The 14,100-nt window shown below is 42.6% G+C and overlaps 1 protein-coding gene across 1 annotated transcript in view; it reads right to left on the reverse strand.

Annotated features, from left to right (window-relative positions):
* The window catches only part of CFAP47 (cilia and flagella associated protein 47), a 465,875-nt gene that overhangs the window by 13,973 nt on the left and 437,802 nt on the right, over positions 1 to 14,100 (reverse strand). The window contains exon 57 of the mRNA XM_044285568.1: positions 2,762 to 2,930. Within this exon, the coding sequence (XP_044141503.1) occupies positions 2,762 to 2,930 (169 nt within the window). The remainder of the gene's footprint in view (positions 1 to 2,761; positions 2,931 to 14,100) is intronic.

Genomic DNA, 14,100 nt, shown 5'->3' on the forward strand with positions numbered 1-14,100 from the left:
AAAGTGTGCCCAGAAAACATCCCCCACACCATTACACCACCGCCACCAGCCTGCACAGTGGTAACAAGGCATGATGGATACATGTTCTCATTCTGTTTACGCCAAATTCGGACTCTACCATTTGAATGTCTCAACAGAAATCGAGACTCATCAGACCAGGTAACATTTTTCCAGTCTCCAACAGTCCAATTTTGGTGAGCTCGTGCAAATTGTAGCCTCTTTTTCCTATTTGTGGTGGAGATGAGTGGCACCCGATGGGATCTTCTGCTGTTGTAGCCCACCTTTCTTTCCCATTCTGACATTCAGTTTGGAGTTCAGGAGATTGTCTTGACCAGGACCACAACCCTACATGCATTGAAGCAACTGCCATGTGATTGGTTGACTAGATAATCGCATTAATGAGAAATAGAACAGGTGTTCCTAATAATTCTTTAGGTGAGTGTATATACACTGTGGACATGACATGTTTAGAGAGGTTTGGAATGGAAATTGTACATGGTCATTATTGTTGATACATCTGGTACAATACCTAGCTTCAACAATATGTAAAATACTTCTAACAATGTTTTTGTTTTAAACATAAAATTCCCAAAAATTAATCCTGCATTTTACTTGAATTTCCTTAGCCCTAACTATGCCTAAATCCTAGTGGGAGGACCTTATTCATATAACAACTGCTATTTTTTATGAAAATTCCTCCTCCTCATTTCAAGGGCAGCTACAGATGTAGCTGAGCTAAAATTGACTCTGATAACACATGTCACATTGAAAAAGTCAATTAACATTTTCTTGACATTGTTTATTTTTATTTTATCTCGGCTGCATCTGTATACAGTATGCTAGTTAGGGTTTCCTATGGGCTATGGGGGTCAAATAGGTAAGTACCTCTCTCAATAAATTCCATGAAGGGTGCAGTTCCCAAAATGGGGTCACTTTTTGGGGATTCTATCGTTTTGTGCCTTCAAATGTAACATGATATCCAAAAACTATTCCTGCAAAATGTGCCCTTCAAAAACCATATGGCCCTCCTTTCCTTCTGAGCCCTACCGTGTGCCCATACAGCAGTTTATAACCACACATGGGTTGTTTCTGTAAACTGCAGAATTAGGGTAAAAAAATGTGACATTTTGAAATTTTGCCTCCATTTTCCTTTAATTCTTGTGAAACATAAAGAGGGTTAACAACATTTGAAAATCAATTAAATAACTTGAGGGGTTTAGTTTCTAAAATTGAGTTATTTATGGGTGTTTTCTACTACATAAGGCCCTCAAAGCGACTTCAAATCTCAATTAGTCTTTAAAAAAGTTGATTTTGTATATTTCATTAAAAATTTGAAAACGTCCTAAAAACTAAAATAACATTCACAGAGTGATGCAAACATAAAGTAGAACATATGGTTAATGTTAATTAATAACTACTTTATGATATACTGTTTCACTATCCATCTTAAAATCAGAGAAATAAAAATTTTGAAAATAGCAAATTTTCCATACATTTTGGATTTATTTTATAAATAAAGGTTAAACATATCAACTGAAATTTACCTTTAGCAAAAAATACATTGTGTCACAGAAGTAGTCTTGGTATGGGTGACAGCTGAGGGTCACTATAGCAAACGCCAGAATGCAATTAACAGTATCACGGAACAGCAGATGTGAACCCACTGTGCCACTGACTAACAATACTCCAGAGAGTGACTAAGCAACTACCCGGATTTCACTAGAGCCTCTGATGGTGAGGATAGGCTTGACCATTGGTAGTTGCCAGGGGCTACTCTGGAGCATAAACCAGTCAGTGACAGCTAGTCCAGGCAGACCAAGAGGTACCTGCGAAGGTACCGACAGTACAGACGTACTAAACCAGGCAGGGTCGTGACCAGGAGCAACAAGACAGGAATCAGAGGATGATGCAGAGACGTAGTCAGGACGAGCAAAGGGTCAAGGCAGGCGGCACAGGAGCAAGTTCAGACAATCCGGGTCGGCAACAGGAGAGGCAATATAAGCAGGCTGGGATAGGAGATAAACGAAGTCCAGGAACGAAGCACAAAGTCAGGAACACGAGTGGTAAGCAAGATCTTTAGCACAAGATTAGGTCCTTGACACTGAGGCGTCTAGCTAGAGGGCTGAGCTACAAAAGTACCTGCAGGAGAGCCAGGATAGGTTAACGAGATCACCTGACACAACTCAGCCCTGCCCGGGGAGTGATGCGTACTACCACAACCAAAGCGAAGTTCAAGAAGTGTTCAGGTTGAATGGAAGTTGTGGAGTGGAATCTTCAAAGGTAATACTAACCACACAGGCAGAACCCAAAGCTGCAGCAGAGACAGGGAAGCACAGACCACGATCACAGATGAGCATGGTGCCCGGAACAGGCAGAGGTTGATACAAATGCAGACAGGAACAAACACCTTAGCAAGAAAATAGCAACTAGCAGCTGCACACAAAGCAAAAGAATAGATAACCCTTGCAATACTGAAGAGTATGGTGGGATTCAAAAAATAACATTCCTAATAGACACAGGTTGAATGGGGCAGCGGCCGTGCCACTGACTTAACACCCATCCAATGCTACCCATGTCCCTGCTGGGTTCCTCTTCCTGGTCCCAGCTGAACACACAGGAAATGGCAGAAAATGTCAGCTCAACCATTCACTGGCCAGTAACCAGCTGAGTTGGATTCTCCTCCCATACTTAATGCTCTTATACAGTCAGCATAATGTAGTTAATTTATGAACATTTTTACTTTTTGTGTGATAAAATTTACCTGTACTACTAGTGTTGCTCTGTGCTTCTTGCTGTACATTGAAGGCTTAAAACCAACCGTAATTAATGTCCCTGCAGTTCCAAGGGGAAGCAGTTCTCCAGACTGTGGAGATACTGAGAATTCCAGATCACTTCCTTGAATAAAGTATGCACTGAACGGCTCTGGGTACCTTGTAAAAGCAAGAAGAAAATATTTAACTGTAATTAGCTTTATGTAACAGCAAACTGACATGTAAAAAGTGATCAAAATGCTAAGACTTGAAAAGCAAATATCATAGGATTACAGTATGTAGGTATAATTTTAGCAATATAATGATGGAATGTCTCAGAAGGGTTTTCCTTTTTAGTGTGCTGATTAACAGGATAGAAATGTCAGTAGAAAACGACATTCAATCCGTCACTATGGTTTGGCCTCAAATGCCATTAGACCTATGACATGCAGCTTTGTGTGCCCTGGGAAATAAAGAAAGGTTGTACACCTTAAAGACTCAGTTTTACAAAGACTGATAGAAGTGGTTTACTTGTGTTATATGTGTCCTGGCAATTTTATTACACTTTAAAACTATTTTTCAAAAGCTGTCACATGCCACTTGAAATGATTTGTTAATACAATATACAACACACCTGTCATATGTCTAATATATGACAATATTTTGCGTGTTCTACCATAATTATATAATAAAGGTACACAGTTCAGCTGGGGCAATAAAAAATAACTTTCCTGTCTTGAGAAAAATATTACACTGAATTAGGTATGAAAAATGCAGCTACATTGTAGCCCAGATAGATTCGAAAGATTAATTAAGTGTTCTTGCATGGCAAGGCCACTTACTGTTATCTCACATATATATTCTTATTATAGCCAAATTTACCGCCCTAACTCCTCCCACAGTTTTTACACTACATAGACAGTAATATACCGAAATTGTACCCGATTGGTGTGCTATTACTTTGTGAAACGTTTCGCCGAATGGTTCACAAAATATCAGCATTTTTACGGTGAAATTGGTCCTATGGGAATGAATGGCGGAATGTTCAAAACTAGAGTGGGAGCTGACAAAAGCTAGAGTGTGAGCTGAAAACTCAGGACATGATTTCTAAACTGCCACCACTCCCTTATTTTCAAGCCCACCTACACAAATCAAAATGTTCAGCTATCCCTGCTGCCACTAAAAATGTCTACGGCTAAGCCATAGTCTTGATAGTTTTCACAATGTGACCATTTGTTTGCAACCATTACCCTGTGTACTGTCTTCCCCCATTTTCACCTCTTCCACATGCAAAGCGTCCGCCTTCATTGTGAGCAGCGAGCGTTTCAGTAGACACAGAAGTGGGATGGTTATGCTGATAATAGCGGCATCGCCGCTTACCATCTGTGTTGATTCCTCAAAGTTGCGTAAAACCTCACAGAGGTCAGACATCCATGCCCACTCGTCGCTTGTGAAGAGCGGAAGCTGACTGGAAAGGCGACGACCATGTTGCAGCTGGTATTCCACTACTGCCCTCTGCTGCTCACAAAGCCTGGCCAACATGTGGAACGTGGAGTTCCAGCACGTGCTCACGTTGCACAACAGTAGGTGAGCTGGCAATTGCAAGCGCTGCTACAGTGCTGCCAGACCGGCGGCATCTGTCGACTTTTGGAAATGGGCACACACGCGGTGCACCTTCACCAGTAGCTCAGGCAAATTGGGGTAGGTTTTCAGAAACCGCTGAACCACTAAGTTTAACATTTGGGCTAGGCATGGTATGTGTGTGAGCTTGCTGAGCTCCAAAGCCGCCACCAAGTTATGGCCATTATTAGACACATGCCTGGTTGTAGGTTGAGGGCAAGAGTCACAGCTCAGTCTGGTCCCTTATACCCTGTGTAAGAAGGTACCTGGAATCACCATGGATGGAAGGTATGTGTCACCAAGGTTCCTGGCCTTGGTGAAGTAAGAGCCGGTATTTTATGTGTCAGCAGCAGCTATTGCTAATTCACACCATGAGATTTAGCATGGCTGTCATAGCTGATCCGGGACAGCACTTACTGGGAGTAGTCAAAGTGCTGGGTGGGTGACTACTCCCCATGTTCCAGGCCGGGTTATGCCAGGCATAAAAACCAGCCAGCACTGCCAGGTGTGGTGGATTTACCTCCCTCTGACAGTGGAGCTCAGGAGTCTGTGTGCTGTGAACTGGGGGCTGTGCTGGGATTTCATGTTTGAGCCGGGCTGGAGGACTCATGTCCCTCTAACAGGCTGTCAATGGACTTGATGAGGCTGAACTACTACAGGGTGTGAATTAACACCCAGGAGAAAAGGTGACTTTTATTGTTTATGGACTTTCCTTGTGTGTGAACCAACACCAAGCCACCTGCGTTTTGTGATACACCTTATCTGCATTTTGTTATACACCAATGTGTGAATAAACACTGCAGTTTGATTCAAGAACTGTGTACTTTGCCTCTATACTGCATCTGCTAGTCCTAACTACCAGAGCGAATCTCCACACCTGCCACAGCTCTGCGGCGGTGTGCTGTTTGTCACCTAAGCAAATAAGTTTCAACACGGCCTGTTGCTGCTTCCCCACTGCAGTGATACACTGCTTCCAGCTACTGACTGGTGCTGCAAGATGACTATTCAGAGGTGGAAGTGGAGGAGGAGGTGGAGAAGGGGGCTTGCAGCCACTAATGTAGGTGGTGGCGGAAATCCTGATGGAAGTAGGGCCCGCAATCCTTAGGTACAACTTGGTCCCGGCGTTAACAATATTCACCCAGTGTGCTGTCAGGGAAATGTAGCGTCCCTAGCCAAAAGCACTAGTCCATGTGTCAGTCGTTAAGTGGAACTTCCCAATAACTGCGTTGGTCATGGCATGGGTGATGTTACGGGACACATGCTGTTGTACGGCGGGTACGGCACACCGGGCAAAATAGTGGCGGCTGGAGACTAAGTAACGAGGGACGGCCGCCGACATCAGGCTGCAGAAAGCCTCAGTGTCCACAAGCCTAAATTGCAACATTTCCAGGGGCAGCAGTTTGGAATGGTGCGCATTTAGTGCTATGGTTTGTGGGTGGGTGGCTGGATATTTGCGCTTTCATTCAAAGGCCTGGGGTATGGACATCTGTACGCTGCGCTGGGACACAGAAGTGGATGTGCTAGCTGATGGTGCTTTCGAAAGTCCAGGTGCAGGCCGGGAGGCATCCGGGCCTGCGTCTTGGACAGGGGATTGGCCAGTACGTAACACAGGGGAAGGGGAGGCAGCGGTGTGACCCCCAGACACTGATTGTGGACCCTATTAGGGTGCTTTGATGCTATGTGGCGGATCATGCTGGTGGTGGTGAGGTTGCTAGTGTTCACGCCCCTGCTCATTTTGGTACGGCACAGGTTGCAAATGACAATTCTTTTATCGTCCACACTTTCATCAAAAAAGCGCCAGACTGCGGAACACCTACCCCTTGGCAAGGGAGATTTCCGCAAGGGGGTGCTCCGGGAACAGTTGCAGGCCTGTTAGGTGGGTCCCACCTTCTCCCTTTTGCTACCCCACTGCCTTTTTCAGCCTGTAGCAGTGCTGCGATCCCTCCCCCTCTGTACTGCTGTCCTCACTTGGCTTGCCACCTTCCCAGGTTGGGTCAGTGATTTCATCATCCACCTCCTCCTCTTCCACTTCCTCACTCTGGTCATCCTCCTGACTTGTTGACCTAACAACAACCTCACTTATTGACAACTGTGTCTCATCCTCATCATCAACCTCTTGAGACACTAATTGCCGTTGACTTATTGGCAACTGTCTCATCATCATCTTACACCTTGTGAAACACTAATTGCCGTTCCCCACTGCCATCTTCACCTGACTGTGGATGCTCAAGGGTTTGGGAATCAGGGCAAGATCTCCTCATGTCCCTCTTCAAGCAGGCTTGGCGAGAGGCCCAAATTAATTAAGAGCTCCTAGGAATATCAAAGTGTGGGATCACTTGTTTGCAAAGACTCTCCATGGTGGGAGGAAGGAGGATCAGGGTGAGGATTCTGTTGACCAGACTCTTGGCTACTAAGACTGGACTTTGTGGGAGACAGGTTGGTGCTTAACCGACTGGAAGCATTATCTGCTGCAATTAAACCGACGCCTGCTCGCACTGGTCTGACTTCGAGAGTAGTGTCCTGCGCCGCCCTGCAAACTGGGACATGAAGCTAGGTATCATGGTTGAGTGTGTTTCTTGTGCTCTACCAGCAGGCACAGTTTCACTGCTCCCAGGACCACGGCCTCTGCGTGCTCCATCAGCAGAACGGCCACTTACCCATCACTTACTGCTCGCCTTCATCATAATTAATGGTATATATGCTTGCAGGTATGTCACACGTACAGTAGTACAGTTTTTTTAAGTGTATGCGCAAATAAATTACAGTCAATGTCACAGATATTTGGGATGCGTAAACGTTATATAGGAGAGGTACCACAGGTAATGGCGATGCTGTCAACAGCAGCTAACAAAAAATTACTGTCAATGTCACTGATATTTGGGATGCGGAAAAGTTATATTTTTTTAACGAAATAAAACAATAGAAACAATATAAATGATATCTCTGTAATCCTACTGACCTACAGAATAAGGCCCTTGTGTGTTTTGCGGTCTGAAAATTGCGGATCCGCAAAACACGGATGGCGTCCGTGTGCGTTCCGCAATTTGCGGAACGGCACGGACAGCCATTGATATAACTGCCTATTCTTGTCCGTATAACGGACAAGAATAGGACAGGTTATATTTTTTGGGCGGAACCACGGAACGGAGTAATGGATGCGGACAGCACATGGAGAGCTGTCCGTATCTTTTGCGGCCCCACTGAAGTGAATAAGTCCGCATCCAAGCTGCAAAAACTGCGGCTCGGATGCCGACCAAAACAACGGTCGTGTGCATGAGGCCTAAGAATGTCATTATTAGTGCACAATGAATGCCATAAACCCAAAGCCCCACCCCCCAAAATGAAGGAATTGCATTTGTTATTTTTTTTTTCTATTTTAGCCCACAAAGATTGTTTTTAATTTTTTTTTTCCAATATAAGCTATCGTAAACTAAATGGTGTCATTAGAAAATAAAACATAGCCTGCAAAAATAAGTCCTCATATGGCTATGTGAACATAAAGTTAAAAAATATTATGGCTCTTAGAAGGTGGGGAAGAAAAAACAAAAACGCAAAAAGGAAAATTGTTTATGTCCATAAGGGGTTAATCAGCTGTTTATAGCACACACAGGAAAGTAAAGATAAAATGGTCAATCCATTCAAGCACTTTTTATATTTAGAACATCTTAGGCTACTTTCACACTAGCGTTCGGCTGTCCGCTTGTGAGCTCCGTCTGCATTATATGAGCGGATCCGTCTCAGACGGATCCGCTCTGAACACTAGTGTGAAAGTAGCCTTACCAGCAAAAGGTCATTAATAATGTTCTCCATGAGCAGCTATTACATATTTACACACTGCCTGCACATGTGGAATGCTTCTATGTACCCTTATATATTAACAAGAAGTACAAGACGCTCTTGTTGCATTTTTATGTTTACAATACAAGCAACAAAGAAGTAATTGCTCCAGTGACATAAAGCATACCACCCCAGAGGAATCAGGATTTACGGGAAAAAAATTGAATATCGTGCAAAAGTTCATTTATTTCAGTAATGCAATTTAAAATTTGAATATTGAGAAAAGGGTCAATATTCTAGGCTCAAAGTGTCACACTAGTCAGCTAATTAATCCATACCCCCTGAGCAAATGGGACCTGAGATTGTGACTTTGGGGTTACATAAGCTATTAACCATAATCATCCAAATTATAACAAAAAAAGGCTTGAAATATCTCACTTTGCATGTAATGAGTCTATCTCATATGTTAGTTTCACCTTTTAATTTGCATTAGTGAAATAAATACATTTTGCACAATATTCTAATTTTTCGAGTTTCATCTGTATTTTAATAACTAAAATGCCATTTCACCTAACAGGATTTCTTCCTGCATTTAATTGCTTCTTTCAATCCTAAAAAAAATTACTTTTCACTGGTGGTAAGCACAGGAATCCAGATGCAATGAAAACCAAACAAATATAGTCATAATGCTCTAATCAAACCCTAATCCTCCCCTGCAACTGAAATTAAATTCATATAGATAACTTGCTCCAGCGCTGTAACCTAACCTCAGCAAATCTTTGCCAATTAGAAATATAATTCAAACTGTAAATGACTACTAAAATAATTATAGACTAGGAAACGACTAATTAACAATTAATATCAACCTGATATTAAAAGTTTGAAAAAAACTAATAATCAGTTTCACTGTTTACAGTTATAAGACTGGGATACCATTATGTTATCATGCAAAAAGGGCATGTAACAAGAATTCATTAGCTCAGACTTGTAAAAATTGCGTTCTACAGTTCACCAGTGGGAAGTTATTAATTGCAGGATTAGAAGGGAGAGAACAGAAGTCTAGTTATTAGTTTACACATAAAACTTGGAAACAACTAAGGCTACTTTCACACTTAAGTTTACATTTTTTGGTATTGATATCCGTCATAAGATCTTAATACTGGAGAAAAACTATTCAGTTTTGTCCCAATTCATTGTCAATGGGGACAAAACGTAACTGAACAGAATGTAATGCTCCAAAATGTAATCTATTGCATTTGGTTGCGTTCCCATACCGGAGAGCAAACCGCAGCAAGCTGCAGTTCTTGTTCCATCATGGGATGCGGAGCAAAACGAACACAATAGAAAATGGATCTGTCCCCCATTGACTTTCAGTGGTGTTCATGACAAATCCATCATTGCTATGTAAAAGATAATACAACCTGATCTGTTCATAACGGAAGCATTTTTGCTTATCCCTGCCGGATCAGCCAAAAACACAAGTGTGAAAGCAGCCTAAAGTAGCAAAAGTAACAAAGCAGTCTGACACTGCAACAATGCACTCAAAATCAAGCTTACTAAAGTATAAGTTATGCTTTAGCTAAGTCTTATATAGAACTGGTTACCTACCATGTCCTAATCAGTCTGTTTAGTAATTTATATTTTAAACCATAGATAAATTAGCCATTTGATTCCTATGAAACTGTGTGTGTGTTAAAGCCCTAATATTCTAAAAGAATTGACCTTCCAATGTGACTAGGGTTTGTGGTTACATGTTATTGCTGAATAAATGAGAAACCACATGTTTAATACTCCGACATAATACCCTGAGCATTGGGGGGTGTGGTGGGGGGAGATATCTGAGCACTGAGGGTCTGACACTGGGAGTCTGATTTGTGTTCTCTGATCCTAGCATTGGGGGTCTCATTTTGGGGGTCTGGTTTGGAGGTCTGATGAGGTTTGGGGATCTTATTTTAGGTCAGATGAGGATTGGTGATCTGATTGAGGAGTCTGATTTGAGGTCTGATGAAAAATATATTTTTTCTTTTTTTCTCTGCTAATAAAAAATAAGAAAAATATATTTTTATCAGACCTCAGATCATATGAAAAAAAAAATTCCCTTATTTTTCTTTGTTAAAACCTAGGTGCATCTTGTATAGCAGAAAGTATGATGACTCGTGTGTAAATGTATAGCTTGTGGCTCCTGGTAGTCATAAGTTTTATTTTTGGTCTGTAAGGTTGGCCACCTCTGCCCTACAGTAAAACATAGCTACTTGTAGGTCTCCCTGAGCTGTATTAAATTATGCCCTTATTAACTAATAGTCTTGATTTATTTCTTCATAAAATCGATTTTAGTGATATGCTAATGACTTACATAAGGTGCCCAAGGGGATGTCCTTTCCTAACTTGGTGCCCAATCCGTAATCCCTGACATAATCCCTGAGCCTGTTTGAAATCCTGCGCGTGCGCACTACACACTGTAGTCTGCGCCTGTGCTGACTACAGGTAATGGCATCGTCGAGCGAAGTGTGCAGTTAGGAAAGGACATCCCCTTAGGCACCTTATGTAAGTAATTAGCATATCACTAAAATCGATTTTATAAAGAAATAAATCAAGACTATTAGTTAATAAGGGCATCATTTTATACAGCTCAGGGAGACCTACGAGTAGCTATGTTTTACTGTAGGGGGTAAAATGTGGTGACAGAATCCCTTTATGATACAAACTAGAAGCCCCCTTTGTTCAGATACATTGTTACAGTATCTCTAATATTAGGGAGATGATGCTGAAAAAACACACTGTAAAGAAGACATCACCTCATACAAACAAGCTGTTCTCATATTCAAGTGTGTATTCACCTCATTTAGGCAGAACTACTTCATAACTCACATATCAGCTCTTTCCTGCAATCCCAAACAGTTTAATACCTTCAACTCTCTATTCCATCCTTCAGTGCCCCCTCACAAACTCCTTATCTTAGCCAAAGACTTTGCCTTATATTTTAAACATAAAATAGACAAAATTGGTGAAAGCTTCAAACAACCTTCACTACCCCCTTACACAGCTACCCAGTGCTCTTGCTACATAACCCGGTTTACCACTGTGACAGTAAAAAAGCTTTCCAGCTTAATCTCTAAATCACAAGTCTCTACCTATGACCTTGACCAAATCTTATCCCACCTTATCCCTAATGTCACCACTATAGTTATTTCTGCCCTAACCTACCTCTTTAAGCTATTGCTAACCACTGGCTAACCCTTCCTCTTTTAAGCATGCAACCATCATGTCCATACTCAAGTAGCTCTCCCTGGACCAATCCGCTTTACTCACATCAAAACTGGTAGAACAAAATGTCCATGTCGAACTGCCTCCTACCTCTCATCCCACTCACTTCTTGATCAGCTGCAATTCATCTTCAGACCCACTGAAACTGCCTAACCAAAGTCACAAATGATCTTCTTTCTGTAAAAGCTAAACGCCACTATGCTGTGTTTCTCCTTCTTGACCTGTCCTTTGCCTTTGATAATCATATAAACACTAGTTTCTGATAACTGCCCTGTGTAAATGTGCTGCCAATCATCCAACAAATGAGCAAACATTTGTTCATTGGTTGATCACATTCTTCAAAATCTAATGTAAACAGTAGTGTTGATCGAGCACCAAAGTGCTCGGGTGCTCAGATGCTCGAGTAGAACACTTTGGGATGCTCGGGTGCTCTACAGTGCCCCCAAGCACAATGGAAGTCAATGGGAGGACCCGAGCATTAAACCAGGCACCCCCTGCTCTGAAGAGATGGAAATTGATGGAAACACCACTGAAATGGTTCGGAAAGAGCATGGGGAGGATGTCTGGATGCAACTTGGACTCCCAGGTCGCTGCTGGGAACGACGTTGTCCGGGTAGTACGCCTCTTTTACAGACTGACAATAATACGCACAAAACCGAAGATAAAATCGATTTTAGAGGAAAAATTGTTAGGAAACATTCTTTCCTGTATATTTACTTGTATATAAAGTGCAAGTGCTGCCACAAATTACAAGGAAGAGGCACTCCGATACAACCTATATATCACATAAAGGAGAACCTCATTCACATTGTGGTAGAATTGTTCAGGTAGTGGGACCCCTACACTCATAAAAGCTATGCGCTAAGTGAAAGCGCTGCCAAAAATTATAAGGAACAGGCACTGCAATACACCCTTCATTACACATAAAGGAGGGCATCATACACACCCTTAAAAAATTATGATTGGTCCGCTGGTGACCATCAAAAACATTAGGAGCAAGGGCCTGCTTGTGACCATCAAAAACATTAGGAGAAAGGGCCTGCTTGTGACCCTCTAAAACATTAGGGGTGAGGGTCTGCTGCTGAGCTGACCCTCTAAAACATTAGAGGAGAGTGCCTGCTGCTGATCTGACCATCTAAAATATTAGTGGCAAGGGCCTGCTGCTGGTCTGACCATCTAAAACATTATGGGCGAGGGCCTGCTGCTGATCTGACCATCTAAAACATTAGGGGTGAGGGTATGCTGCTAAGCTGATCATCTAAAACATTATGGGCAAGGGCCTGCTGATGACCCTCTAAAACATTAGGGGTGAGAGTCTTCTGCTGAGCTGACCCTCTAAAACATTAGGGGCGAGGGCCTCCTGCTGATCTGACCATCTAAAACCTTAAGGGTGAGGGTCTGCTGCTGAGCTGACCCTCTGAAACATTAGGGGTGAGGGTCTGCTACTGATCTGACCCTCTAAAACATTAGGGGTGAAGGCCTGCTGGTGACTCTCTAAAACATTAAGGGTGAGGGTCTGCTGCTGAGCTGACCCTCTAAAACATTAGGAAGGAGGGCAGCCTAATAAGCAGGTTGATATGATGGAGGAGGATGAGAAAAGGAAGATTGAACCATATACCTTTTTTTGTGGTGGAAGGGGTGCATGGGAATACAGTGTATTCGTTATACAGGAGATGTAGCGCAGGTAATGTCGCTGTCAGCAGCAGCCAAACTAATGCGCTGAATGTCACAGATATTTAGGATGTGCAAATGTAACACAACAGATGTAGCAAAGGTTGTGTAACTGTCAGCAGCGGCCAAACAATTGCACGCAATTTAGCGCAGTTTGCGCTAATAATATTTATATTGCAGCTTGATTAAATAATAGTCCTTAAAAGGACTTTTGGGTCTCTAACACCTTTCGCCACTAAACCCTGCCTAAAAAATACACAATTCCTGTCCCCACACTATCTGTCCCTTCTGCTGCTGCTCTCCCTGACTAAGACTGAGCCTCTGAACTACGTTTCATCAGGTGCTATGTTGTTTATCCATCGTTTTCGATGAGGGCCTTGATAGATAGATCTTCGACCATTAGTGATGTATCCTTAGATGGCTAATAAGGCCTGTGTTAGCATTAAATGTTTTGTCACATACTGAACAGACAAATATGGATGTTTTTGTTTCAGATTTTGCAGCTTTATGTTTACGAAGTGTATGTTTCTCCTGTGCTAGGATTGTCCTTCTGGATTCATATGTCTGGCAAACCTGATGGATCAGGGAACGCCATGTATAACGATCATGCACCAGAGATTCCCACGAGGTGATGTTGATATCCAGGGACTTGAGAGAGGCTTTCAGTGTACCTTTGCATCACTTCTTTTGCCCCCCATGCGACCGCTTACCTTTGGACAGCTCACCATAGAAGGTCTGTCTAGGGATGCTAAGGTCTGGCATCCTTAAAACGCAGCGCATCTGGGCTTTCAACAATAAGGTGTAAACTGATGGTAAGCCTGCTCTGGAGAGGACTTCTGTATCTGGCAGCTTATCCTGCCACTGGATCCTCATGATTCTACGGAGGTAAGTCATGTGAAAGTGGTTCAGATGTCTAGCATGTCTTCTGTATAATGTCCAGGTCTCACTAGCATACATCAGGGTGGCTAACACTACACCCTGGTAGACTTTAAGCTTTGTAGCAAGGCTTATTCCACGG

Source organism: Bufo gargarizans, chromosome 3, assembly GCF_014858855.1.
Source record: "Bufo gargarizans isolate SCDJY-AF-19 chromosome 3, ASM1485885v1, whole genome shotgun sequence".
Taxonomy (NCBI): domain Eukaryota; kingdom Metazoa; phylum Chordata; class Amphibia; order Anura; family Bufonidae; genus Bufo; species Bufo gargarizans.